The 26,203-nt window shown below is 39.8% G+C and overlaps 1 protein-coding gene across 1 annotated transcript in view; it reads right to left on the reverse strand.

Moving 5' to 3' along the window:
- LOC123980620 (pro-neuregulin-3, membrane-bound isoform) overlaps window positions 1-17,718 on the reverse strand; it is a 358,599-nt gene extending 340,881 nt beyond the window's left edge. The window contains exons 1-2 of the mRNA XM_046065115.1: window positions 17,022-17,718; window positions 15,625-15,627 (exon numbers count right to left, since the gene is read on the reverse strand). Coding sequence (XP_045921071.1) covers window positions 15,625-15,627; window positions 17,022-17,718 — 700 coding nt within the window. The remainder of the gene's footprint in view (window positions 1-15,624; window positions 15,628-17,021) is intronic.
- Between the last annotated feature and the right edge of the window lie 8,485 nt (window positions 17,719-26,203).

Here is a 26,203-nt window from a genome sequence, read left to right on the forward strand (position 1 = left end):
AAGAAAGAAAGAAAGAGGAGTGCATTTACACAAGTTACAGTACCACTGTCACAATCCTAAATTAAGAATGCAGTATTTAGGCCGACACAACCAAGCAACCAAATGAGCCTACAGGGCCATAAGCAAACAGCACTGAGCTCAACACCACTGAAGGGACCCAGACCCTTTCTATCCCCGCTTTCCACAGATATTCTGCAATCAAAAGGAAATACTGTCCGCCAATAAATAGCAAGCCCGCATGTTGGCGTAATAATCCCAGATAAAGCAGAATGAAAGCCGCTATATGACAACAATATCATGACAACAACGGTTGTAGATAAACATGGACACACAGAAACTTATCACCATCCACAGCCTAGTATTAATCGATCCAGCACAACAATTTGGCCCATGCACAGGCCAGTAGCAGAGCCAGGATGATAAAAGATGCTTTGACTCACCACAGGTGAGGCCTCATGGCGTTTTTTCCTCTGGGCAAACTTCTGGATGACCTCAAAGTTTTTCAGAGTCTGCCGATTTGTTGCGGCCCCGCGGTGCTGTTGCACATTTTCTATGGAGTTTAATAAACCTTATGATCTGACTGTCACTGAGCTAGTAGCTGTTTTCCACCACCTGTTTGTTACGCTGCTCAACGGTGCGCCCGTTGGGCAAGTTACATTAAGCTCAGTTTCACAGCATCTTCCAGATGACTTCCGCTGTTGTCATGTTTTGCAATCCTCTCAGTAAGATTAAGTTCAAGACAGGCACAGGCTGGTCTCCCTCGAGGCCAGAGGAGCGTTTCCTGTGACACGGCCCTGTCAGTGGCTCCAGTGTCCGTTGGACCTTACCTTGCTGTTAGCGATGGTGCTAACCTGTAGCTATCTGCAGACTAGTATAGTCTCAACACACAGTACAATACACAAAATTGTGAAGCAGTGCGACAAACTGATAAACTAGCCAAGCAACACACTTTTCTTTCTTCTGCAACTGGTTGCTACCTACAGAGAAAACACACACACACCTGTTGCAGTAGGCTGACCGGGGTAACTCTGATCTGCTCTGCCTGTTAGTCCCGCCCCATAATCAATCAAAGTTTTAGAAACGTGACAACCATCTACATGGACGAATCGGAGGCCTCTCTTGAAAAAAACAGCATAGTCTGTCACACCTCAGGGTCAGAGGTTACCCACTTAAAGTGACAGAGCCTAATATATCCCCTTTTCCACTGCATGGTACTCTACTGGCATTTTTTTGGTTTGCATTGTGCAAAAGTTGTACCTGTACCTGCTTCCAGGTACTTTTTTTCGTCTGTCGAGGTTCCAAGCTGAGGCAATACTAAAATGTGACGTGAAGCAGCAGACTGCTGATTGGTCAGAGAGAATTGTCATTGCACACGCCGAACAGAGGCCAGCAACAGAAAGTTTTCTATTTCTTTTTATATATATATTTATTATACTGAGAAGTTCTGATCAACTGTGTAGATTTCAAATACTGACAGTTTTACAAAAAGTGATGGCGGAATATAAATGTGCTTGAAAGACCGATTTGGGCTCTGTGTAAAAACTTTCTGACAACTTAAAACAACAACTCTGGACCCAGTATTTAGCATAACTCCATCAGCTGTTCGCTGTAAACACACTACTGTAAGCTGGCTGCTATTTCCGAGCAATGCATTTACTGCTGAGGTATGTTCTCGGAGAGATGTGCTATTTGACTATGGACTGTGAATTATTGGTTTGCAAACAACAGTGGAAAAGAGAGGAGCAGTCATAACACCCGTCATTTTCTATATAAAGCCAGTAGCCTCTACTTGCCTATTCAGAAATTCACTGCAAGCCCCGCCTCCGCAAAGTACCAGTACTTATATTGTCCACCACCATCTAATGGTTGAAAAAATTGCTTTGATGCAAAACTTATTTGCCGACCCCTGCTGTATTTTATTACTTCTTCTTCGTCTTTGCCTAAATTCTAAAAGAAGAAGAAGAAGAAGAATGTAATGACACTGTAGCACTGTTGGTCCATTTTCAGCTGCTGTAGAAACATGATGGCGCAACACGGCCACGTCCATGGAAGGGGGGAACCGTGGTTATGCAGATAGGAATGACTCATACGAAGGTAATAAAAACATAATGGTTCATTATGTATTATGTATGTAATATATCACTGAAAACATAGGATCTTATATACGGCTGGACGATATGACGAAAAATGATATCACAATAAACATATCACGATATGTATGAAATCGTTATTTCTTCGAGTTTAAAGACTGATTTACGATTAACCAGATGGTTAATTGTGGCGGCACTGGGGTAGTCACCAATTTCATTGTAGCTCCTCTCATAGTGACATCAACTTAAAGGCCTATTGTGTGACAATGTAGTGAAGTGAGAAGTGAGATATTTATTATTAATGTTTTGGTGTTAGTGTAGAATTTAACATTGTGTATGAGTAGGTTTATTCAATTTACAGTATCTTCACATAAAAATATAATATATAGGAGAGCACATACTATGCAGTAGCACTACAGTGACGCGACCTGCCAAAGCATTAACAGGGATGACAGAAATGAGATGACACAAAACTCAGCTTCCTTTCATGTAGGTCATTCACGGTTGAACCTCCCTCTCTTACATGTTTCAGAGACAGAAAGAGAAAGACAGAGTGGTTGAGGGAGACAGAAAATTATAATTAAGATAAGACTAAAGAAGTGATGATTGTAATCTGAAGCATTTAGGTGAATCACTGATTTTGTATTGTATTGTATTTTAAATAGTACAAACATTTTAAAAATTATAATGAATTATATTAATTTTAATAATTAGAATTAGAATCAGAATCAAACTATTAACAATAGTATAGCCTTAATATTAATTTAAGGCTTTACATATTCTACCATCCTAGTAAATATAAAATAAAAGGTAGAGTTTGACTTCTACAAAAAGACTTTACTTAATTACCTGAAACTCTATCGTATTTTTTATATTTTCTTTCTCTTTCCATTCATATTGTTTGGGAAATCAGGAAATGACATTTATGTTTATGGTCCTGGTAATACTTTTTGCAATTTGTAGAAGGTCAAAGTGACAGACCACCGTCACTATGGTTGAGTATGCACTGTAGACCCGGGTTCAATTCCGGGTTCAATTCCGGGTTTGGTGACTGCTCTTGCCCCTCCGTCACATATGGTAGCAGTGATGGGATGGCTTGCCGTGAGATTGTCGGAGGCATACCTAGTGTGTGAACTGTACGAGGGACCCCCAGGGTTGGTGGACCCGTGTCTGTGTCTTTGTGTGTGAAGGACCCAGAGATGGGTGAAGCACTCCCGAAGGGGAGGGCAGTGTGACGGACAACCGTCACAGTGTTTGAATATGCGTTTTGACTGCCATACCAGCAAGCCTGGCTCTTTAGCATTGGGGTCAAGTTGCGTGTTTGGTACCCTGTAGATCCGGGTGGGGTAACTACACCCCTCCGTCACAGTCAACATGAGAGATGTTAAATTCTTGTGCAATATCAACAATCTCTCCAGTTGTACAGTACCATTAGTCTATTAGGTATACTGGCCAAACAACATCAAAGTTATGTCATGTAGATTTAGCTGGTTTTGAACACGTTCTATATACGGACATCTAGCATTAAACAAGTGCACACCTAAAGACAGAACGGCTAGTTGAACTAATCTTTCTCTTTAGACATTATTTAACGTGTCCAAATCCATTGCACTCACCAAAGATGTTTTCCACCAGCCTGCCATAACACAGTCTTGTGTCATACTACAGTCAAATTAAAAATTAATAGTCACAGTAAAAAGTCACAGTAGCATTCAACAAAGTAGGGCAGAGGAGTGAGAAATGAGAAATATTTGCAATAATTCAGTGTCACCTCAATGCAGACACAGATTTGGTGCAAAAGCACAGGGATGTAAAGATACACTGAAACATTTTGTTATTGCACCCACATGCTCCCAGTTAAAGGGAGAGTGAGTAATTCTGCAGCAGGATTGTTGATATTTGAATTTACGTACCTCAGAAGCTCCGCTCTCCAAATTTCTAATCTCTGAGGTTTCTCCAGGGTTTAATCGTCTTCGCCTTGACATGGTCATATAACTTTTTTCTCTGTTTATACTCTTCTGTCTCCTGTCTATACTATGATATTTTCCTCTTTGGCTGTTTCTCAGCCACTCTTCTTCTTCACAGTGCCTGGAGTCCAGCACGTATGAATACGCCGGTGTATAGAACTCTCCCACTGCCCCCCTCCCTTCATCACTGTTGCAGATTGGCTGGAACAATGTTGTGTGACAAGGTCCACACCACTGTCTTTGTTTTCAATTTACACACCAAGGCCTGTGTAGGAAAACCGCAGAAGTCTTTCATTTGTCAACAAAACACAAAGGCATTCAAATGGAAATATCCCAGATTGTCATTTGTCCTGTAATTGAACATCCATATTACAGCTCCCCAGTGTTTACTAAGAAAAAAATCAACCGGTTTGGTCTAGTCACAGTCATTACAAGATGAAAAAAAGTTAAGGAGCTATTAAATGGTTTCAGTTTACTGTATTAACCATCCTCTCTAGCCCCACCTGCAGTTCACATCCTGATTAGAATGAGTGACTTGCGCTGAGATAATTTTCATCCGATCTAATTGGAGCTGTGCTGACGCTTCACATGTGGTTCATTATTTGAAGTGAGAAGCCAACTTTGTGTCCCTGCGTCCTCACTGACAGCTCCTGCCTGTCCATCTTCCTGTGTGTTTCTCTCAGGGCACCGAGCCAGGAGAGTGTCGCCCAGCTGTCTGAGTGTGGGAGGGAGTGTGTACGAGTGTGCGTATGCAAGTGGTTTGCATGTGTTGCAGTTAGTGTGTGTTTGTGAAACAGAGAGAGCCGGAGAGCGAGAGCGGGCGTTGGACATCAGTCACTGCTGACAAGTGGCGGATGGAGTGCTGACAGCTCATGAGTCTGATGTGTTCATCTCCACAGTAATGAAGCACATCTGAACTAGATGCCACAATTGGCTTCTAACAAGATAAAAACTGTAATATTTTTTAACAAAAAACCCACAATTAATAATAATGATGAAAAAGTTACATAATTTTGCAGCTAACCATTGGAGCACAGAATCATTTCAGACATTCCCCCAAGTCATTAGCTGTTTCATTCACGTGTCGCTCACAGTTGCTCATGCTGTAGCTGTCATACTTGTACAGGTACAGAGCAGCCTTATAACCTGAAAGGCACCACACACTTGTACATTTCATGTCCATAGCATACACGGTTCATGCACTATACAGACAGAGGAAGTTGTCAAAGTAAGGTAGCAAGGATGTGCTGATCAGAGGGTTGTGGTATAAATTCTGCTTTTTGTCGACTTGCATTGAGCAGCATCATCCTTGATGACATGCATCTCAACACCAACAGGTTGGATGATTATGCATTGCACGATTTACTTCCAGAAAAACATGTAGTGCCAGTTCAAGCAGTTTGTCATACATTGTGAGGCAGGGTGGTGGATGAAAAAACAACACATCTGACTTTCAGACCAGAGTTCCAGATAATTAATGCGGTTTGATGTGGTTTCCACAATCATTCCCTAACCTTTAACATACCAGATCAGTACACTAGTGACCATGTACACATGGTGTCAATAGTATAGTTATATATATATATATATATATATATATATATAAACTGTCCACTGTCAGCATTGTGTTTGGTGATAGAGTTGGTGTAACAAATGATACCTTCCTTGACATTAGTATGTCTAACTGAACTGCTGTTTGCACTGCTGATTCAGCAGTGATCCTGAGTTTGAAATGAACCAAACATGTCTACTTTAGCTCCTTTCTGTGTGGATTTGTTTGTTTGTGGGTTTTCTATGGGTGCCCTTCTTTCCTCCCACATTATAAACACATGCAGATTAGCTGAACTGGAAACTCTAAACTGCCTGATGTGTTAATCTGAGTCTGAATGTGTTTTCATGCGCCTCTCGTCAAGTCCATGCTGGGACATGTGTCGGTTTCCAGCAACCCAAGATCTAGAAAAAGAATGGTGACTTGTTAGGTTTACTTGCCTCTCAGTTCCTATTGTTTCCTTTTATTAACACATTCTCTACATCACTGTCACATGGCATCTTCCACAGTTCTTTGTCTTTATTTACTTGATGCAAACTACTGTTTTTCTATGCCATAGAGTGTACTACACCTAGGCTGGGCTCATTTTACACGGACAGCTACTGTTTATCTAACTACTTTGCAAGCTGACTGCTCAATAATGGCTGAATCTGTGAGGAAAACCTGAGTACCGGAGAAGGACCACTCCCCTACGGAATGTGTTCTCTACCAGACTTGGGTTGTTTTTAGCTGCAGGTCTGTTGTCTGTGCTGATCCTCACAGTAATCTATACCTGCTAACAACCAAATGTGTTACATTTTTCTAGGCAGTGATTCGAGGCAGATCACAGAGATTTTTTTCTAGCATGAATGGCCATCTGGTATTACACACAAAAGGTCTTTTCTGACAGCCTTGGTTAGGTTGGATAATTTTTGTGTCACAGTGATATTAATTCTGCCTGGATCATCCACGTCTGGCTTTTACACACCAACTCTGTGAAAATAAAATAGTATTGACTGAATATAGTATTGATTTTTTTATTACATGAATTCCAATATGAGAAGCTCAGATGTTCAATGAACTACTCCTGTCTGAATAAAGTCAGAGGGCATAAAAATGACTTCCTTCTTTAGCTAAACGACTGCAGGACATTCTGTTACATTGTCAGACTAATTGGATGTGCTAACTCAGTAACTAGCTAGTTACTGTGACAAGCAGCAGACATTAAACCCTCATATCCCATAAATACATGTGCCAACGCTGCAGCTAGCAATTTAGTTTCTAGTGAGCAAACCATATTGTATCAGACTACGCTCGGCTCCTTGCAAACAGCTGACACTGCTAACCGCCTGAGCCCATTTCTATAAACAGCATCAGAACCTCACAATTCATCACTCGACACCAAATCAACTCCAGCTGGGTTTAATGTAAATATAAATGAACTGAGTGGGCAGAGAGGAGAAGACGGAGGGAGAATGAAGAGACATCTGACTGTTGCTTGATCACTTCTTTCTCACATTTTGCTCTTTACTCAAACCTCACATTTCCATCTTCCTCTCTCTTTCTACTCCTTGTCCTCCTGCATTGCTTATAGGATGGTTCTACAGTACTTTAGAATCAGTACTTTCTTATATTTACCTTCTAATTCTGAGTCATTTAGCCAGTAAAGAAAAAGCTAGGGAGTCCACCTGTCATCAGTAGATCTGTATCTCTTTCATAAACACAGACAGACAACCCACCAGTTCGCCAGGCTTGTCACAGAAAGTCTCTCCAAGACAGCTGTCAGTACAATCTCGATGTCAGAGAGAAAAGGCAAGAGACACAGCAGGAGTGAACAGGTAAGAACAAGCAAAGAACATTAGTGATGAGATGATTATCTCATTGACAGAAAACGTATCTTCAATGATTTGTTAAAAAAAAAAAAAAAACATTGATGTTTTTTGTCACAGGAAGATGCCAAATATTTGCTAGTTCGAGCTTGAGGGGGTTCCCTGTTTTTCTGTTTCACGTTACTTTTTAGGTTGTATAACTGAATTGTGAACTGTCTGTTGGACCATGGGCTCTGAGATTATTTGCATCATCTGCCATTTTATAGATCAAAAGAGTAATTGATATGTCCAGAACATTATTGATAAATGATGAAAATATACATATTATATATATTTGCAGGAGAAAAAAAGACATAAAAGGGAGGCAATAAAACATGGCAAGAATAGAGTGATATGGTGAAACATGTTGACAGAATAGTGAATACTGATACTGTCTAGACACACACGCACAAACACATGCTTGATGTTAGGCTCCAAAAGAGAAATGATGTAACCATCTGCCCCAAGGACAGAGCTGAGAGGACCAGCGTCTAGCATATGACATCAAGCTTAGCAGTTTCTATGCATTCATGTGTGCATGTATGTGTGAGTGATTGAGGTGTGTTTTACATCAAGGTTAGAGTGACCTTCTGGAAAGCTTCCTGTTTCTTCTGGAACCCTCCTGTGTGGTAACATAATAAGTAATGTGCGGTACAACGGCTCTGATTTCCTGGAAAATAGCCTCCTACATCTTTAAACTCACGTCATTGAGGCCTCCAATTGCTGTTACTTAGCATAATAAGATACAGTGCAATGGCAGCATCCCAAAATAAACAAACACAACACAGGAAAATATTTTTGACTGAGCTTAATACCCTAAATCCTCCCTAACTCTAATGTTTCCAGTATTCCACTGACACTGAAGTTACCGTCTCAACTGTCTTCTCTGTGCTTCTTTGTTCCATTTCCTCCAGCACTGTCAGCTCCAAGGCCTCCACCAGAAAAGCCAGCTCCACACAGCCTCCCAGAGAGAAGCTGGCAACAATCTTTGAAGCTAAAAATAACGGCAGCAAAATGCAGCGAGCTCGGGATAATCAGAACCCACGCCCATATGCAGGCCTGCTTGCTTGCAGGGCCGCCTGCTAAACTGCTGAGTGGCAAAAGACCACAATCACACTGGGATCAATATCTCTTATAGGGCAGAGGATGGCTGAGGTGGCTCATATAATGTGCATGAAAAATGTGCCAACAGACGCCTCCACACCCACATACAAAGAATCGTTTTCTTTAACTAACCAAGAGGGAGGATCTCTTGCTGGTACTGATGTCAAAATTAATGGCCAGGAAAATGGATTTATTAGATTAGCTTCAGGCGCTCTTTAGTCAGGCCTTCATTTCAAAAGACAATTTACACAAACAGTAGTTTTAAAACACTAGAGTCAGTGGGACAAATCCTTTAATTAACATTATTATTCTAAAAAAAAAGTCATATATTGATACTTTTTTTATGTCCAGCATTTCTTCTCTTCAGTAAATGCATTTAATGTATTTGCATTCTGTAGTGGCCTATATAGTTGTTTTTAATTGTTTCTGGCAGAATCCACCTTCCCCTTGTGGGATTCAAATTGTGTTAGCGCACAAGGTATTCACAGGAGACAACATTATGCACTTACCAGTGCATGTGTGCATTTCACGTAAAGATGCCTTTGTTGATGGTCTTTAGTCATTTAAGTTGGACTCCTTCTGTTGCAATTTGAAGTACTCATTGTGTGTTTTGCTGTAATTGTGACACTTTAATTTCAATTTAAAAGAAACTCATGTACCTGTACTTTTAAAACCTACAAGGTGTTACCACCAGTAATCTCAGGTTTTTCACATTTTAACTTTTCTGTATTTTACTGGGTGGTTTAGTGTGAAGAGAAATAAATTTTCAAGGGTAAAAAGGACTATATTTCCCTCTGAAAAACCAGTATCATATATTCATATAGACATTATATTATTATGTAAATTACTTTATATAGTAATGTAACTTTTCACAACTACAAAAGATCATTTGAATTCTGAATGAACAGGTTTGAAGGCAACCACTGCAATCATTTAACAGGGAGTATTCATTTCACTTTTATTCATTTTTTGAATTGATAAAAATGCAAATGTTCTTCTCTGGAAAAAATAAGTTTTGAGAGTTTAATGACACTCCACCAAGTCCAGTCAACATCAGCAGCAGGAGTACCGGTAACATGAATCAGAGAAGCTGACCTTGAGAGACATGCAAAGAGAGACACGAGGACAGAGAGAGGAAAGAGAGAGGAATGCCACGGTCGAGGAGGAAAAAATTAAATTATACAGCTCAGCCACTGAAAGAAACCATCTAAGACTAGAACTGCTCTAGGCCAGAATTGTTGGGTTCCCCACTAGCTCTGTGTGCATTGAGGTTAAAACTGGGAGAGGTCAAACTGTGTCACTTGGCTTATGTGTCCTAAAGATGTCAATTGACAAATTTTGGTATGTTACCAAATCTGTTATTTTGTTTTTGTTGTCCTTTATTAGTAAAATTACTGCGATGGACTGGCGACCTGTCAAGGGTCCGATATACGCTGGGATACCTCTCTTCTGAAATAACTACAGAGAAACAAGTTCCAGCACTAGCTGTTGGCTATGGTTGAACTCATAACAAGTCTGATATTTATTTGCTTACTGTGTTAAATGGTTTGCTGCTGTAGGCCTGCTGACAGATTTATTAAGAGAAAGAGCCAAAGGTGGGATGTGGGAGAAGGGGGTGTGGATTATTGCCTCTCTAGGGAAACCTCTCTTATTTAATAAGCCACAAAAATCAATATGTGTTTCTTATATGCTCTCTGATGTATATTATAAAATTTGGAAACAAAACATTAGGTTTTAGGCTTAATTTACATCCTGCTTTATGAAATCAAGCATTGTAATCCTGGGCAGGAAACCTATTGGGATGCAAAAGAGAAAAGATTATGTTAGTGGAGGAAGAGAGTGGCCGAGCAAGAGAACAGATGAGTAAATATCGAATTGGCTTTTACTTGTTGCTGTGAGCTAAAAGAGCTGAAAGAGCTGAAGGGATGCAGGACTGGGCTTCTTGTTGTTGCACTAGTAATAACTAAGTAATAACTATTTAGCTGGCTTGCTGTGTCTTGTGTTGTTGTACTTGCTTGATGTTTGCCTGTGTTAGCAAAGTTGTCGACCCGAGCAAAGCGTGCAAGCGGGGCAAAATAACTGGGCTTAGAAGCCTCTATGGACATAACCTTAGCTAATGGCAGAGGCATAGAGAACAAAGAGAACATTGTTGAAGTATAGTTAACTAAGTTAAAAAGAGAGTGACCAAGCAAGAGACTGCTGGAATTTGGCGAGAGCTTTGTGAAATAGAAGGCTGCAAGACAGGGGGCACGAGAGACTAAGTGAGAGAAGGGAAGCAGATGGAAAATTTCAACCCTGGCAGTCATAAATCAGTCTTCTTAAAATTTTCAGAAAGGCACCCTGAACACCTTCATTCACTGAAGTAAGTATGTATGTACGTGCGGGGAAATTGCTAAGTGTGGGATAATTCGTCAAAGGGCCATCTTCAATTATTAACACTTTCTTCTACATATTGAACATGTTTCTCTTTCACATCATTAATATTTCATCATTTTCCCCCCTGCAAGACATTTCATCATCATGAATCAAAGTGACATTAAGATTTAATCGCACAGCATCTCCGCTAAATTAAAACTATAATCAGTATGGTATGACAGGTTTTAGATGCATTTAGTTAGTGGTCAGGCACAGCAGTCTCAACAACTACATCAGAGATAAACTGACTGAAGACTAAAAAATGCGTTTATCTTTTAGCATAAACTATAAATTATAAATTGTCTTGGAACTGAAATGAAGTGCAACACAAGGAAAGCATTGCATGGGCAATTGTCATTAAGATGCATGTTCTAAAATATTTATCAGGCTCTAATCTTGGACTGATCATCCTGGTAGGGGTCCAAATTTAACATAAATTGATCAATCACAACTTTATTTAGGAATGTGCATCATGCAAGCCTAGAATAAACCTCAATAAAAAAATTGTAGATTGATAATATTAATCCCCGTGACCCTGTACGTCGGCTAAGCAGTTGACGATGGATGTATGGATGGTAATACTAATGTAGAATACACTTTTCTTGATACTGTACACACTGACTTTGTGGGTCTTTGTGGGGCCACTGTGGGTCTTGGGCCCAGGGCAGTTGCCCCTCCCAAATTACAAAGACAAATCAACTGAAGACAGATGCTTTTTTTCTCTTGTTGGTTATATTTATAAATAAAAGGCTTGTACGATGGACATTTAAGTGACTCTGATCAACACAGTCATGCCTTCTTTCATGATCATGTCTTAATGTGAATTAAATAATCATGTAATGATACAGACCCAGCATATAGCCCTCTCAAGCAGCCACAGTACAGACTGTGATGAGTGAAAAAACCCAGATCGATCTCGAAATATGAAAGGACAAGACAATATTCACAATATGGAAATCAAGTGCTACAATTTAAATATGTCATACTTTAGTTATCATTTCACATTTCCACATATTTCTTCCACCAAAAGCTGTAATTTTGTCCTATAAAGTTCTTTTAGCTGCAAGGAAGCAATCAGACTTCACAGATGGTGCTGGTTTCAGTTCTCATTCACACAAGAGGTCACGGCTGGGTCATACACATTGAATACATATAGACACACTAGACCAGGGCCGGACATTTCCCTGAGCTATTATTCTCCTTATGTATGTACACTTTATAGGTACGTTTATTTTGCTGCATTGCATAATTATAAACTAAAGGAAAAAAATAAATAGGCCTTCTTTAAGTAATTAGGCCAAGTCCTTAAATTCATTTTCTGTGCAACACAAGCTGTGATATGGCCCCAAAAGCAAACACAGCTCACACAGAACTAATCCAAGTGTAAAGATTGTGAGCTCTACAGTCGTGTTTAAAACCTAGAATCTGGTTTAAAATCTCTCCATGTAAGATGAGTAGTGCAACACAAACATTTACACTGATGCCCTCGGGATTGGCCAGTGGTGATGGAAGTTATTTTTGGTTAATTTGGGGGCATTTTCTGTGTGGTAGTTGAACTGAAATGACAAAATTAAGAATATACAGATGTACTTTCAAGACACATTTCCAACAAAACACATGTAGAGGCACCTGACAGATTCTCATCAACAATTATGGGTGTAATTCCAATAATTTCCACCAAAAGTGATTGGATGGAGGAGAACGAGACAGACTTCTGATATTAGGAATGAACGAAAATGTCATCCAACGTGTCAGAGTGGGTCATATACAAGGCTTTGTTTGATAATGCATATCAAGGCCTCAAAAGGCATCTTAAGATTCACAGGAAAAAACAACACATACTCAGCACTTTTCATTCCAGATGCCCCATGTCTGTTTAATCAAGCCAATTTAGAGTGATAACAGCCTCAAAATTGTCATGGCTTTCAGCAGATTTTAGTCGTATGCTGATCATAAAGAACAACTTTCTCATAAAGGGTTTTGTCTGAGGCAAAGCACAGATTTTTGCCAACGGTGTTGAGAAACGTTTGATCAAATGTTAAGTTTTTGTTGTTCAAATATGGATTTACTCATGTAATCAAAAACGTGTTTTGCTGGAAATTACATATTTAAACACTCAGTATAGTAGTATAGTCAGTATAACGGTTTAGGCATCACCTGGTAACATAAAAACATCCTGCCACAGACTATCAAAACAATCCTTCAGTAGTCAGGCTGCTTGTAAGCCCATGGAGAGTGTGTGGGACTGATAGGTGGGCTAATGTAATTCTGTTGCTTCCACAGTCATAGTGATGGGCTGTTAATCTGGATTTAGGTTTCAGGGCCACTGTCTGAATGAAACCTAATCCCACTGAGTGGCTCATCATGGAGACAAAGACCTCAGACTGCGGCAGAACATTTTCTGAAGTTCAGATCTGACAATCGCAGTATAATCTACAATCAGAGACCAGAATCCACTGACCATCTCAGTTTTTTATTATTGTGGCCATAAATAACAAATACCGCCTCAGTACCTTGTTTTAATTAAGAATCCCTTTCTAGGGATTTACTCATCACTACATAGACTCATCTGGTCTTTACTAACGTTAATAATTCCTTTGCCTAATGCCCTATTTAAATGACTGTTTGGATTTTCTGTTTGTTATAGCAACAACATATCAACATCTGATGGATCTTCTCTGTGTAATAAATCCCATGCAGCATTTTACAAACAAGTAAACAAGTAACACTATTTCAGTTTATGTGAAGGATTACTGCTCACAACCTGTAATCTTAAAAGTAGTCTGGAATAAGTGCACAGATCTGAGGTTACTTTATCTAAGTGACATTATTGCTGACGCATCTTGACATTTTGCCCTGCAGTGCAGAGGTCACTTGGCTTCCTCTTAATGGTAGCATCTCTCCCGGGTCTCTGCTTCATTCTTCAGCTAATAGCACGGGAATAGAATAAGGTCCAACAGATTTAGATATGCCAATCATGCTTTGAAAGTGACATTTGCTAGAAGTAAGATGTCTCGACTATTATATCTTCCTAACAGTTGTCAGATCTTGACTTTTTGACAGTTAGACAAGATAGATTGTCGCCAAATACCACCAAAGCTACACTGCCCAAGGGCTTCTGGAGATAAAAGCCCTGTTTATTTTCTGCATAGAAAATAACAGTTGACTAGCAGTTGGAATACTTCCAAGGCTTGGATGGCTATGAAGAGGGTGAGTTATCAGTGCAAAAGATTATAAACTGTGTTAGGAAATATGTGGCTTTTTAATAAAAAGTCAAAAGTACAGGTCTGTGGACATAAACATAAGGGCAGATAACTCCCAATTTCATTAAGAAGCATCCAGTCACCAAGCTTAAAATTCAGTTGAGTGTGCTGCTAATGGCAAGTTAAAGATAAAGATTATGTTTAGAGACAAGATAATATAGTACACACAGAGCTTTAAATGAATTTACTTTGGCATCCTGGATGAAATTTGGATGACATCTGCTACTATAACGTGTTGTTTTGCTCTCGGCTGAGATTTGCATCTATTACTGACTTCCTATCCACAACAACAAAAGTAGTCATAGGTATCAAAGTATTTGCAGCCATTTGCTATACCAAACATAATTTCTCAGAAATTAAGATGAAATAATGAGAATTAATGTCCATTACAACCTATAGTATCAGTATCTAGGAGCCTCCTATTTTTCAAAGAACACTGAGGACATAGCTTTCAAATGAGAATTTACACTAGAAAAAAATACCAGTGTCTCATCCCTCATCGCAACTCTGTAGGTCGAAGCAAACCAGAGAACACCATAACCCAGTGTGAGATAAAATCTATGTCTGTTTTCAGACCCACAAAGACAGGGACAGCATCAATAAGAGTACACAGTTGGCCTACTATACTTCAATTAATTGAATTTTCTGAGCACAAGCCAACACAGGCAATTCAGTAATACCACATAACACATTCACACATAATGGATAGTTAATGTGAAAATGATGGCCTTTTTACATCAAAGCAGCATGTGGGTGGTAGAATAGAGAGGGTGGGAGGGTGAAGGCTGTTTAAGATTATTGAACGAGTCTGCGTATTCTGTAGTGGCAGAACTTTCTTAGGGAAGCTGTAAAAGGAGTGACATTTCCCGTGGATATCTATCAACAAGGCGTAATGGTTTTCATGAGCACTGGCTGGAGAAATTACAATCTTTTTTAATGGTTAATTAATAAATGAAAGGATGATGATGAATGGCCCCCATTTTTCTCCTTGTAATGAAATGATACACATTTTTCCCCTATGTTTCTAATTATTGGCGGAGACATTCCCTGGTCTCTGGAGTAATCTGGGGACGTTTTCATTATCATGGACACAAAAGAAGTTGCTGCACCTTTGCATTTAAGCAGACAGAAGCCACAGCAGGTGGAATTGGATGACTAAGTTTATCCCAAATTTTATATATGTGTATATCATACATTACAAGTGATTATATGATGAGAGCATGGCAACAATACTCGAGCTTCAATGCCATTACAGAGCCTTTAGCTCACTTACAACCTATGCATATATTCTATTTAATCAGTCCTGACCATGAAATTAAGTAGTGTGATATCAGTGCAATGTTACATTAAACTGTAAGTAGAGATTGACAGTATGTGACATGCCTGTACCAGCTGTTCATCAAGTGCTTGCTTACTTTTGGGCTTTATTTTCACTCCACATATGGGAAAGAGCGTGAGGTCACTCTATTAAAAATATAACCCACTCTTGTCACTCTGAAACTGTCTGTGAACGTCTAAACCAGGATCAGAGACATGGACATCACAAGCAGAGGGATGTCCAGCCCACAATGTGACACCATTTTGAGAGCAGAGAGATTTATCATGGACGAAGCTGTGTGTATAAATTATGTGTATGTGATGTGTGTGTATGTGTGTCATTGATCGCTGCAAGAAAATCCCTGTAGCACTAATCAATAGCAAGTGTGCATAGCGTGACTTGAGTCAAGGGCAGAAATGGCAAAAACTGAAGTAGAGGAATACGCATCCATTAACAGATGAAATAGTATACATTGCTGTGACTTGCGATCATACCAGATGCAACAAATAATCAGTTATGAGCATCAAGAACGTTTGAAGGTTTACAGGAGGAAAACAACACCTCAAACTTTGAAGCTTGGAGGTTTCAGCAAGTAAACAACACCACTTAGTGTACATATGAGTGCATGCAGTCACCAATGAGTATACATTATTGAAATGGTTCAAAAAGTGTATATGACATGTGCATGAGCATTTTAACCAAGGAATCTTCACTCCAGGTTAACCTTGCCTTTATTTAGCCAAGTCAGTTTTAGTTTGCAACATTGCATAACTGCAGCCCATGTGTACTCAAAACAGGATTTAAACTAACATTATATAAACAAATGCAAGCGAAACCTTCCTTATGCCTTATTCTTCCTCATCACAGAAATAATATCACCTTAATAATCACGTTGCACTAATCATATTGCACATTGGACCTATAAAAAATTACATGACTCATGCTTTGTACCGATAATGATCTACTTTATGTGAACCTAACATAACTTACTCTTCCAAATACCTTTCAAACTAAAGTTTTAACCCACTGTTTGTACCACAGTTTTAAAGTCATTCTAGACTTCACAGCTTGCACAGCACTGCTTTCTATGCCTTAAGCACATGATACAGCAAATAATAGTTAATAGTTTAACCATCCACAGCAGAAAGATTGATTATTGAGTCCTGCAAGAGTTCAGATAGCCTTACTGTAGCAGTCTATGCTATTAATTGATCAATTCTCAACCGACAAGAGTGTCAATAATACAATATCTAAAACAGGATGGTAGTACATGTCAGTTTCAAGCCAAAAGGTCTCAAAGAAGTCAGCATTGTCAGAAATAAATCAAAGTTCAAATATCATTCTTGATGATAAAGAGCCAACCAATGAACAAACGTTTCACCCACAGCCAGTATGAAAAAGCGCCAGCAAAGATGTTGTACTCCTCCATTGATGTTCATGCCAAATAAAGTTGATAAACGTGACTTACGTGTTTTGCGGTGGCTGTGTGTACGCGTGGCGAGCGTGGTGGAGACCGCCTCAGTAGTACTATGCTCCGGGGTCCACATCTGCGTAGAGTCATGGAGTACAGTTGGATTGGACGGTGAGGGGCTAGATGTTGCACCTCCAATTATGAAGGTCGTCCGTAGCGCTGCAGTGGTCGTAGTAAAACCCGAAGGTACACGTCCATTACGATTTACAGGATTCCGAGGGGTCACTTGGCTGCCCGATGCTCCACCACCTCTAGGGTTTATAGTAGTGGTTGTAGCAGTGGAACGAGTTCTACCCTTCGCAACAGTTACGGTTCTAGACGTGGGGTTCCCGCCATCAACTGTAGGCGTCGTTGTGGTGGTTGTAGTATCAGGACCTTTGGGAATCCCGCTTGGTTTGGAGAGGAAGATGGGATCCTGACCTATTCGATTGGCATCCACCAGGTCTGTTGGCACGTAATCCCGTACTGTACCAACAACAATCCATTTCAGCAGCATCAGGCTCAATCCAAGGCCAATGAAACCAATGAGTAAGGGGACCACACACAGCCATGTCTGCTGGCGAGGCCAAACCGCACAGCGAAGGGGACCCTGATCCTGGGCCTGACCCTCACCGCGGTCCCCTGAAGTCCCTGAAGCCTCAGGTTCCTCCAGGATCACAGCCCCGGAAACAGCTGCCCCAGAACACTCGCTCATCCTTCCCTGCCGTCCTTTATGGCTCATTGAGGGTTAACCCTGTGATAGGCATTGATTGTAAATGGCAGAAATGTTCCCAACAATGCCGGACATTGAGAAGGGACAAAGGGAACGATGAAGAAATGGATACAAAAGGACCCCACGGGAATCAGATGCTCAATAACATGTACACAAATATGCAATCCAAGGATAGAGAGAAGGAGAGGGGTGCAGGAGATACATGCAGACACACGATCACAAACACACACACACAATCACACTCAGAAATAACACCCAGTGAGAAATGGGAGAGCTGGCGTAGACAGATAATTGCCCGATTAGTCCGGGTTAGTCCTGCCCAACTCCCAATGTCCAACTGAAGCAGTAAACTTCAAGAACGTTCACAAGCCGGAGAAGAAGTGATGCTTCTAACAGGGAGAAAAAGAGAGAGGGACAAAGAGAGAGACAGGAGAGAGAGATGGGTGGGAAGGAACTGTTTTACATCTGTGCATGTGTGGCATCTGTGTTCTGATGCCACTGCAGCAAAAATCCACAGCTATTTCTACTTAATGTGCATGTAGGTCCCCACCATGTACAATCCACGATGGGAGAGTATTGTCTAATTAGGGGATTGAAACTTGAAGGCTGGGTCTTGTTGCTTCCCCACCCTGTGCAGGACCAAACAAATGAAAGATGTTTCCCAATGCAGCCTATTTAGCAGAGTCTAGTCGAGTTCAGCTTTAGCCGAGTCAGCGTCCCTCAGCTCCCAAAATCTGTCTCTTTCTGTTACCAAAAGAGTGCGAGAGCAAAGATAGTTCTCGTTAATGTGTCTGTCAAACACTCTTCTGAGATCATTTGCTATCTTTGTTGCCCGTTGCTTTTCAGTCAGCCTCTCCTTTTTTGAGGATTTTTTATTTATCACTTTTTTGGTCCAAACCCGACTTTATTTCCTTTATGTGTGTTTTTAATCCCAGTGAGGCTAAAAATAAAGCAGTAGAATCCAATTAATTTTCCAGATCCAGTCATAAAGCAAAGCTTCGGATGAGGACAGAGAGAGGGAGGGGGGTAAAAGAATGAAGGGTGTTGTCGCGCAGTGGTATCACAGGGCGGATAAATGCAACGCGTGATCCCGCTCCTTCTCCAGCCGGCTGTGGATCAGATTTCCCCAAGCTGTCCGCTCAGCGCCCTGCTGTCTCAGTATACTGTCCGTTAATACTGCAGCAAGCACTCTGAAAGCCTCTTCTCATCTATTTGCAGGGAACATTCCGCCACAGAGGGATAAAATGAGAGACGAAGAGGATGAGAAGCAGGGAGTGGATGAAAATGATTGAAACAGAAAGAGCAAAAAGCAAGATAAATAAGAAGATAAGAGGAAAAAACACAAACAGGAGACCACAATGCTTAAAAATATCCAACTGATTCTCTCTTTTCTCTTTCTGAACGCTGATTTTTCCTCAGTCCCTGAAAGCCTGTGCTCTTTCGAGTCAGTCTGTGATTTGTTGGTCGGGTTGCTGGGATCCTCTGCTCGTCCTTCCCTCCAGGAAGCTTTCTTGGAGATGATTAGAAATGTGTGCCCCGCGCTGGGCTGAGAACTTGCACACAGCAGCAAAAGCTCCCTAACCCCCTATGGGGTTAGCAACATCCGATGATGCAGCTGTCTTTACCTGTGGCAATTGTGATGCAGACGCACATACAGCTGCCTCCCTGAGCTGCCGCTGCTGAAAGAAGGAGAACGAATGAGAAGGGGGAAAAAAAACACAGGCACAGACAGAGCGTGTGTGCACACTGGTAAAGCAAGGGAATAGAGAGACAGAGAGACAGGAAGGGAGGGAGGAGAGAAAGAGGCTGCACCTGCTAGATGCACCAGCACTGGGAAGCTTGCCCACCTCCGTTAGCAGGGAGGGGAGTAAGTAAAGATGCAGAATGAATACAGAAAACTAGGAAAAGGGGAAAATGGGAGTGGAGGTGTGTGTACAGATAAAGATAATGAGAGTGGGACGGGGAAGAGGGAGAGAGAGCTCTGCAGCGGCAGATGAGGCAGTTACAAGCGAGAAGCCCGAGTCCCAGACGGATCAGAGCAGAGGCATAACGCAGGAGCCGTCGCTCACTCCCTCTGCCCCGCCCACTGCACCGCATCAAAAAACAGATGAGGAAAGAGGACGGAAGACAGATAGATTTTCAAACCAAAGACCAAACTTACTGAAGAGTTCTTTTGCAACAGACAAACAGCATTCATAAAATGAATAAATGCCAGTTGGATTGATAACCCCTTGAGTGTACAAAACACATGATTTCAGAAAATAATTAAACACTGAGATATGTGTTTTTGTACATTAACTCTTCAACTGTATTTAATACAATATTTAGTATTTATGTGGATAAACAGGAGCTTGGTCAGCACTGCAAGGCAATAAAAAGTATGTTTATATGACAAACTGTGTATTGTTTAAGTGTCTTTCCAAAGATAGCTCTAACTTATTAATATATTTTGTTTTTAATGAAGTACATTATAGTCTCCATATTTATTCTAAGGATGCATTACTGTTAATTTCCATGTGATGAATGTATTTCTACAGCTTCTATGTTTTTGTTGAGGACTATTTTGTAAAATGTATATTTTTTTAATGACTTATTTTTTTACATTACATTTATTCATTTAGCTGACACTTTTATCCAAAGTAACCACCATTACACCCCGAAATGTGTAATTTACAGAATAATTAATTATAATTATATTATACTGTCCTATATAATAAACTCTGCTATGGTTATCCTGCCTCTCCTGTGTCTTTATTGTATATTCTGCTCTTTTAATAATATTTTCTGTTTTAAAAAGACACAGCTTTACGGGGTAAGGGACAAAAGTGAAGCAAGCGAAAGTTGGGACAAATGCAGAGAGAGAAAATTAAATAATAAACAGATCCAAGTCACAAGGAAATGATGTGGAGAAAAAACAGACAGAAGACAAAAGACTAATAATATTCTGCGTTTCGCATGACTGCTTACTCTGAGTATTATTTTAATAAGCCAGTTTGAATGACTGAGCCTCAGTAAATCCAGCCTGGGTTCAAATCAATTTAACAGTGTACAGCGCTGTGTAAAACAGCCTTTAAGATGCTTGTTGTAAAACCATGTTTCATCTGTTGTATTGTGACTTTATCTTTATGTGCCTGAATGTGTTTGCAAGTGTGTCTTGAAGGAAGTGATAGCATCATAAGAAAGAAACACACCACATAAAGTCATACAGATAGTCATGTGCCTGTAGGGGGATCCTTCAGTTTGTCTTGTGGGGAAACTCAATGGATGTTGTGAGTTTTCACACCTCTTTCTGACTTCTGACATACAAATATATGGCAGCACATGTTAAAGCGGCCATCAAGACACTGTGGTGGTTTCACAGAATCTTCAATAATGTCACTGGCAAACAGCCAGGGACACAAATTAAATGCTAATCCAACTGCACTGCCACTTGATGAAGAAGACACAGTAAAACTAGTGGTAGCCTCTGTTTCAGAGCCAGAGAACACAAGCCTCTTTAAAACTTTTAAATCAAGTAGATAATATCCAAAAGTGGATACTCAAATGAGTTAATCAAAATATGTAAAATTTATTTCTGGGATACCTGGAGTTGCTAAATAAACTGCTATACCTCTAAAGTAGTACAGTTTGTAATTGACTATGGAAAAATCTGCTGACATGACCAATCTTAACTGTGCTTAACTATAATGTATCATGGCCTGTGCTGGATTATGGATTAATTACTTGTCCTTACCTACAGTAAGAGAAGTGTTTGCGCAGTGGAATCCAATGGTGAACAAGGTCAGTATGTCTTTGCAATGCACTTATGTTAACATAGTCTGAGTGGGGGCAGTTTTTCACACTTTAAAGTGTTTCATTGTCATTTTCAAAACCTCTTACAAATGCAGACATGGGGCAAAATGTTAGAATTCAAATCTTAGGATTGTTGCAAAAATTCAACAAAATAGTGAAATGTGCCAATCAAAATGTCTTAGGGCAAGATATTCAATTTACAATGATATAACGCAGAAGAAATCTGAAGTCAGAACAAGAGACCAATAAAGCTTTCGTCTCCTTATATAGTATTGTATATAATGTGTGTTTGCTGTCAGCTTGAATTGGCTGTCAAAATGTGGGGTTTATATTTAGACTCAGGGTACAGGGTTTTCTTTTATCTTTTGCATTTGACTCATTTATAGTTTTATAGTTTAGAACTTTCAGTTCTGGTGGTATTTAAATCCCTTTGCAATCTGTTGTTTACAATCAAAGCAGTATAATCCCATCACATATCGTAAAATTGTATGGGATTATAGTGATTTAGCATATTGTATGACCATCACTGTTATCATATTTAAAAATCGCACAGCTTCAAACCTGGCTCAGAAATAAAATTTAAATCATTCTCAAGGGCCCAGAGAAAGTTGGTATTTTTTATGCAGAAATGACAAATTAGACTTTGTTTTGCCTACAGTAAGTCCTGTATTTATCCACAGGTCCAACCTGGCCAAAAATAAGCAATGAGCACTCAGCATTTGAAAATCTTCTGAATTAATTTACCTTTTTTTCTGGTATTTAAATTGCTTCCACTCAGAACATTTTCCCACATCCTATGTTCTTAGGCAATATAAAAAAAAATACATGTGTTGCATTTAGGGAGAAGGTTTAACCCAAAATTAAGAGGTGTTTTGTTTTTAATAATTCACCAACACCCAGAAACGTTTTGGCAGCAGAAAAACAAATCCATGAGTAAAAGAGTAACGTTATTTCCTGTTGCGGGAATCCGATGGTCGAGAGTGTAGGCAGGGTGCTACAGACGGTAGCTCCCCTGATGGATCATGTGGAAATAGATTTCTATAGGCTAAGTGTTTGTGCTTTATCGAATTAGTTTCCTGATTAGAGAGGCTGCTGTCGGTTCATCCTGACCGATCTTGTCGGAGTGTCGGGAGATTCAAATAATCAATGACGTTAAATGCTGCTGTACCATGTACGCACAGCGTCTTTCTTAATGGGGAGAGGATTCATCCTATTTACCCCCCCCCCCCCTGCTATTAATCAGAAGGTTAATTTTTATGACGAAGACTCACCAGCTCCGCAGATATAACTCTGCACATCACTAGAACCCACCTATGCAGCGCATCTTTCTATCACGAGCGCCCATTAAATAGTAGTGAAAGTAACGCAAAAGTAACGCAAAAGTAGAGAAAAGCATTACAATTCAGTAGAAGTAATATAACTAATTATTCTCAAATGACAGTAACTAGTAATCTATAATGTATTACATTTTGGAAGTAACTTGCCCAACACTGACGACCAAATGTACTGTTGCACTTTCAGTAGATATCAAGAGATACAATACTCTCAAGCAAGCCCTCACTTATCACAACACACCAACATAAAAAAGTCTGCTGATGCCTGCATGATTTTTGATGATCTTTGTTTTGATGATATTGCTTGGCCGCATTAGAGAGACAGACCTCCCAGAGAGCAACCTGCTTTTTAATTAAAGGGCAAACAAATGTAGTTCCTCAAATTACAAGAAGACAACAAACAACAAATCAGCACTATTTAAAAAGGTCAAAGTTGTAGTTATTTGTCCAGAGCAATATGGTATGAGAGTGGATTTCAGTGTAATCAGTCCCTCCAGGAGTTTTCAGTTGCAGAAATAATTCAATCAATCCCTGCATTATTTACACCTCGCTGCCATATTTCTGTTAAATCTGACAGAATCCATGCAAATTTGGACTGTTTTGCTCTTCATTATAATAATCCAGTTCAGACCCAATGCTAACACCCTTAGGTCAAACAAAACACAACGTTCCAGCTGCCTTGTCTTTTGGGATTTTGATTCCCTTACTCTCATCTATGCAACCCCTAAACTGTTCTACAACACATTTACAGTTTACAATATATTTATAGTTTACAATTTTATTTAAGTTAATTAATTGAATTGAATCAAATACTACATAGTGCACAGCAATGTTGGCGATAATAATCACAAAATGCCTCAGTGTGAGCAAGTTGGGACTACTTAATGAAAAACATACACACGATTTGCTACCAGTTCACATCAATACAAAGAAACAAATTGCAAATGAAATATATTTTTTGGAAATAGAGATGTACATTGTTATAATCGTAGTTTAGATTCCCCCCCCCCCCCCAGAAAGGCTAGCAACTGTGGTAGCAGAAGACAATGGGATCCTATGAACAATAAGGTTGGTTTTGAATATGACATTATGGAAAGTTGATCCTCTGCAACTAGCTTTGCTCATTCAGAGTGTAAGTGAACTTAGTGACAGAAGACACCTACCACTAAAAATCTGAGCCTATTAAACACAGATCTTTCAAAAAGCAGGGATCATTACTGGACATAAAGGCTGCCCGCTGTCAAATGGAAATTTCTGCTGAATCAATATAAATGCAGCTTTTGTCTGAGCTCATACCCTGGAGACGCAATGATATGCCCCAGAGGGTAGCCTAAATAACACAATAAGGTCAGAGGTCATTGAATATCTTACTCAGCCATTAGGATGCATGTTTGTGTTTTGTACTCAAGCTAAATAAAAAAAGATGTGCAAGCAGGTATGTTAGGATACTTTTATCCTAACAATAAGGGATTCCAGGAAGATAATAAATACATTTAAAATGTCTTTGTAACAATAACTCAATTCATGTGAACGGGTCGCTCGCAATGAGGAATCCACAGAGAATTGTCATCAGTTCTGCAGTAAAATGGAGCTGTTTTGGGTTAATGTTTTGGTTTTACCACATATCTGCATGATTTAGTCTCAAGCTCTTATCAACCCAGTTTTCAGCAACAACAGGCAGCTGTTTCCAGCAAACAAGCTCTGAAGAACCCACTGTTCGCTCAGCACCAAACAGAACAAGAGAGTAAGTGATTAGCTACTGGAAAAAGTGGAATATTTAGCAGCTAAAGAAACAGGAGTTGTCTCAGGAGTTGTTGGAGACCAAGCCAGAGCTTTAAAAAAGAGTGAATATTGGATTTAACATTCATCAGGTGTACAGAGACATGGGAAATAAATGATAATGTTGCTCTGTGTTTGCTGCATGTGTAAGTCTGTCAGCTTGTTGTGGAATTCTTCTGCCCCCCAAGGAACACAGCTCATTTCCTGGTTTAATTCTTCTTTTTTATTTACCTTACATACATCTCTACTACCTATTACCTATGTGTCTATTTGCCCTGAAATTATTGTCATAGGTAAAATTTGCTACTCAGCCATTAGAGCCATGGATGGTGTTAGGGTTTACAAAACCAACAAAAGGTGGTGGTGCAGCTGTCAGCAAGGACAAACTTGTTAGAGGTTTTGTTTTGTTTTGTCAAAATTGCAGGGTCTGATGTCACCCATAAATCAATGAACAAATCAATGATTAGGTCCATCCAATTATTCAATAAGTGCAATTGTGAAAATATGTATGTATACACATTTATAGCCATTCACACTGTTATTTTATTTACATTTTTATATTCTGAGATTGCTTTTCTTGATGTGGAGATACATTACACAGTTTTGGCTAAGGTAAGAATATCTCTAGCTAATAAAATGGCTGATTTGGTTGACCCAGGTGGGTTTTCCGGATCTGGATATCAGCAGGGTCATGAATGTCTTGTCTCCCTCATGTTGTTAAAAGGTTTGGATGGTTTAATTTCCATCGAGTGCCCCTACCCTCTTCTCTGATGTCCCTGATCTTTATCAAACATGTTCAATAGTTTCACTTGCTGTCTTGTTGAGTCAGCGATCGAAAGAGCCAAGCTGTCACTCTGGCCAACCCTACAGGACAAATGTCTTAGGACATCTCACTCTACTGACAAGTGAACTAATGTGTCCTTAGATTAACCAAAATCTGTTCTACTATAAATTAATCTAATCTGCATTTTAGGTGCATTATGTCCAGGGGCGTGTCTAAAGGGGGGCATTGGGTGGCACGTGCCAGACCGTGGCCTCTGCCGAACAATCTTTTTCCAAATTAAAATTTATTCAATCTCAATGTCTAGTGAATGTCCATGCCTTCCAGCTGGGGCATTAATAAACGGCTTTGCACAGTAAAAAGAACTTATATGACTAATAATTGATCTAGCCTAAACACTTGTGTTTAGTTTTTTTTTACCTTTGCACAGACATGAAACCTTTTGCCAATAATCTCAATGGTGCAGGTCACTGTCATATACTGTAATAAGTTTTTGTGTGTGACATTGTGCGCTGTCACTTATAGGATCATGTTTTCATTTTTGTGAAGGTGCGCTGTCAGCTGCTATAGTTTTTCTGTGCGGTGTGTTTCACTGTTTAGAGTTGTTTTGAAGATGCATGCTTTCACTTCATTAATCTGCTGCTGACATTATGTTACTCTGATTGTGATGGGAAGGCCTGTTGTGACCATCCTGCATTGAGGCTGTAATGCACGAAACTGTAATGTTCATAATTAAAGTAGATGTAGAAATGTTAATGGGATGCCATTTTCATGTGTGTGT

This window comes from Micropterus dolomieu, linkage group LG12, assembly GCF_021292245.1.
Source record: "Micropterus dolomieu isolate WLL.071019.BEF.003 ecotype Adirondacks linkage group LG12, ASM2129224v1, whole genome shotgun sequence".
NCBI lineage: Eukaryota > Metazoa > Chordata > Actinopteri > Centrarchiformes > Centrarchidae > Micropterus > Micropterus dolomieu.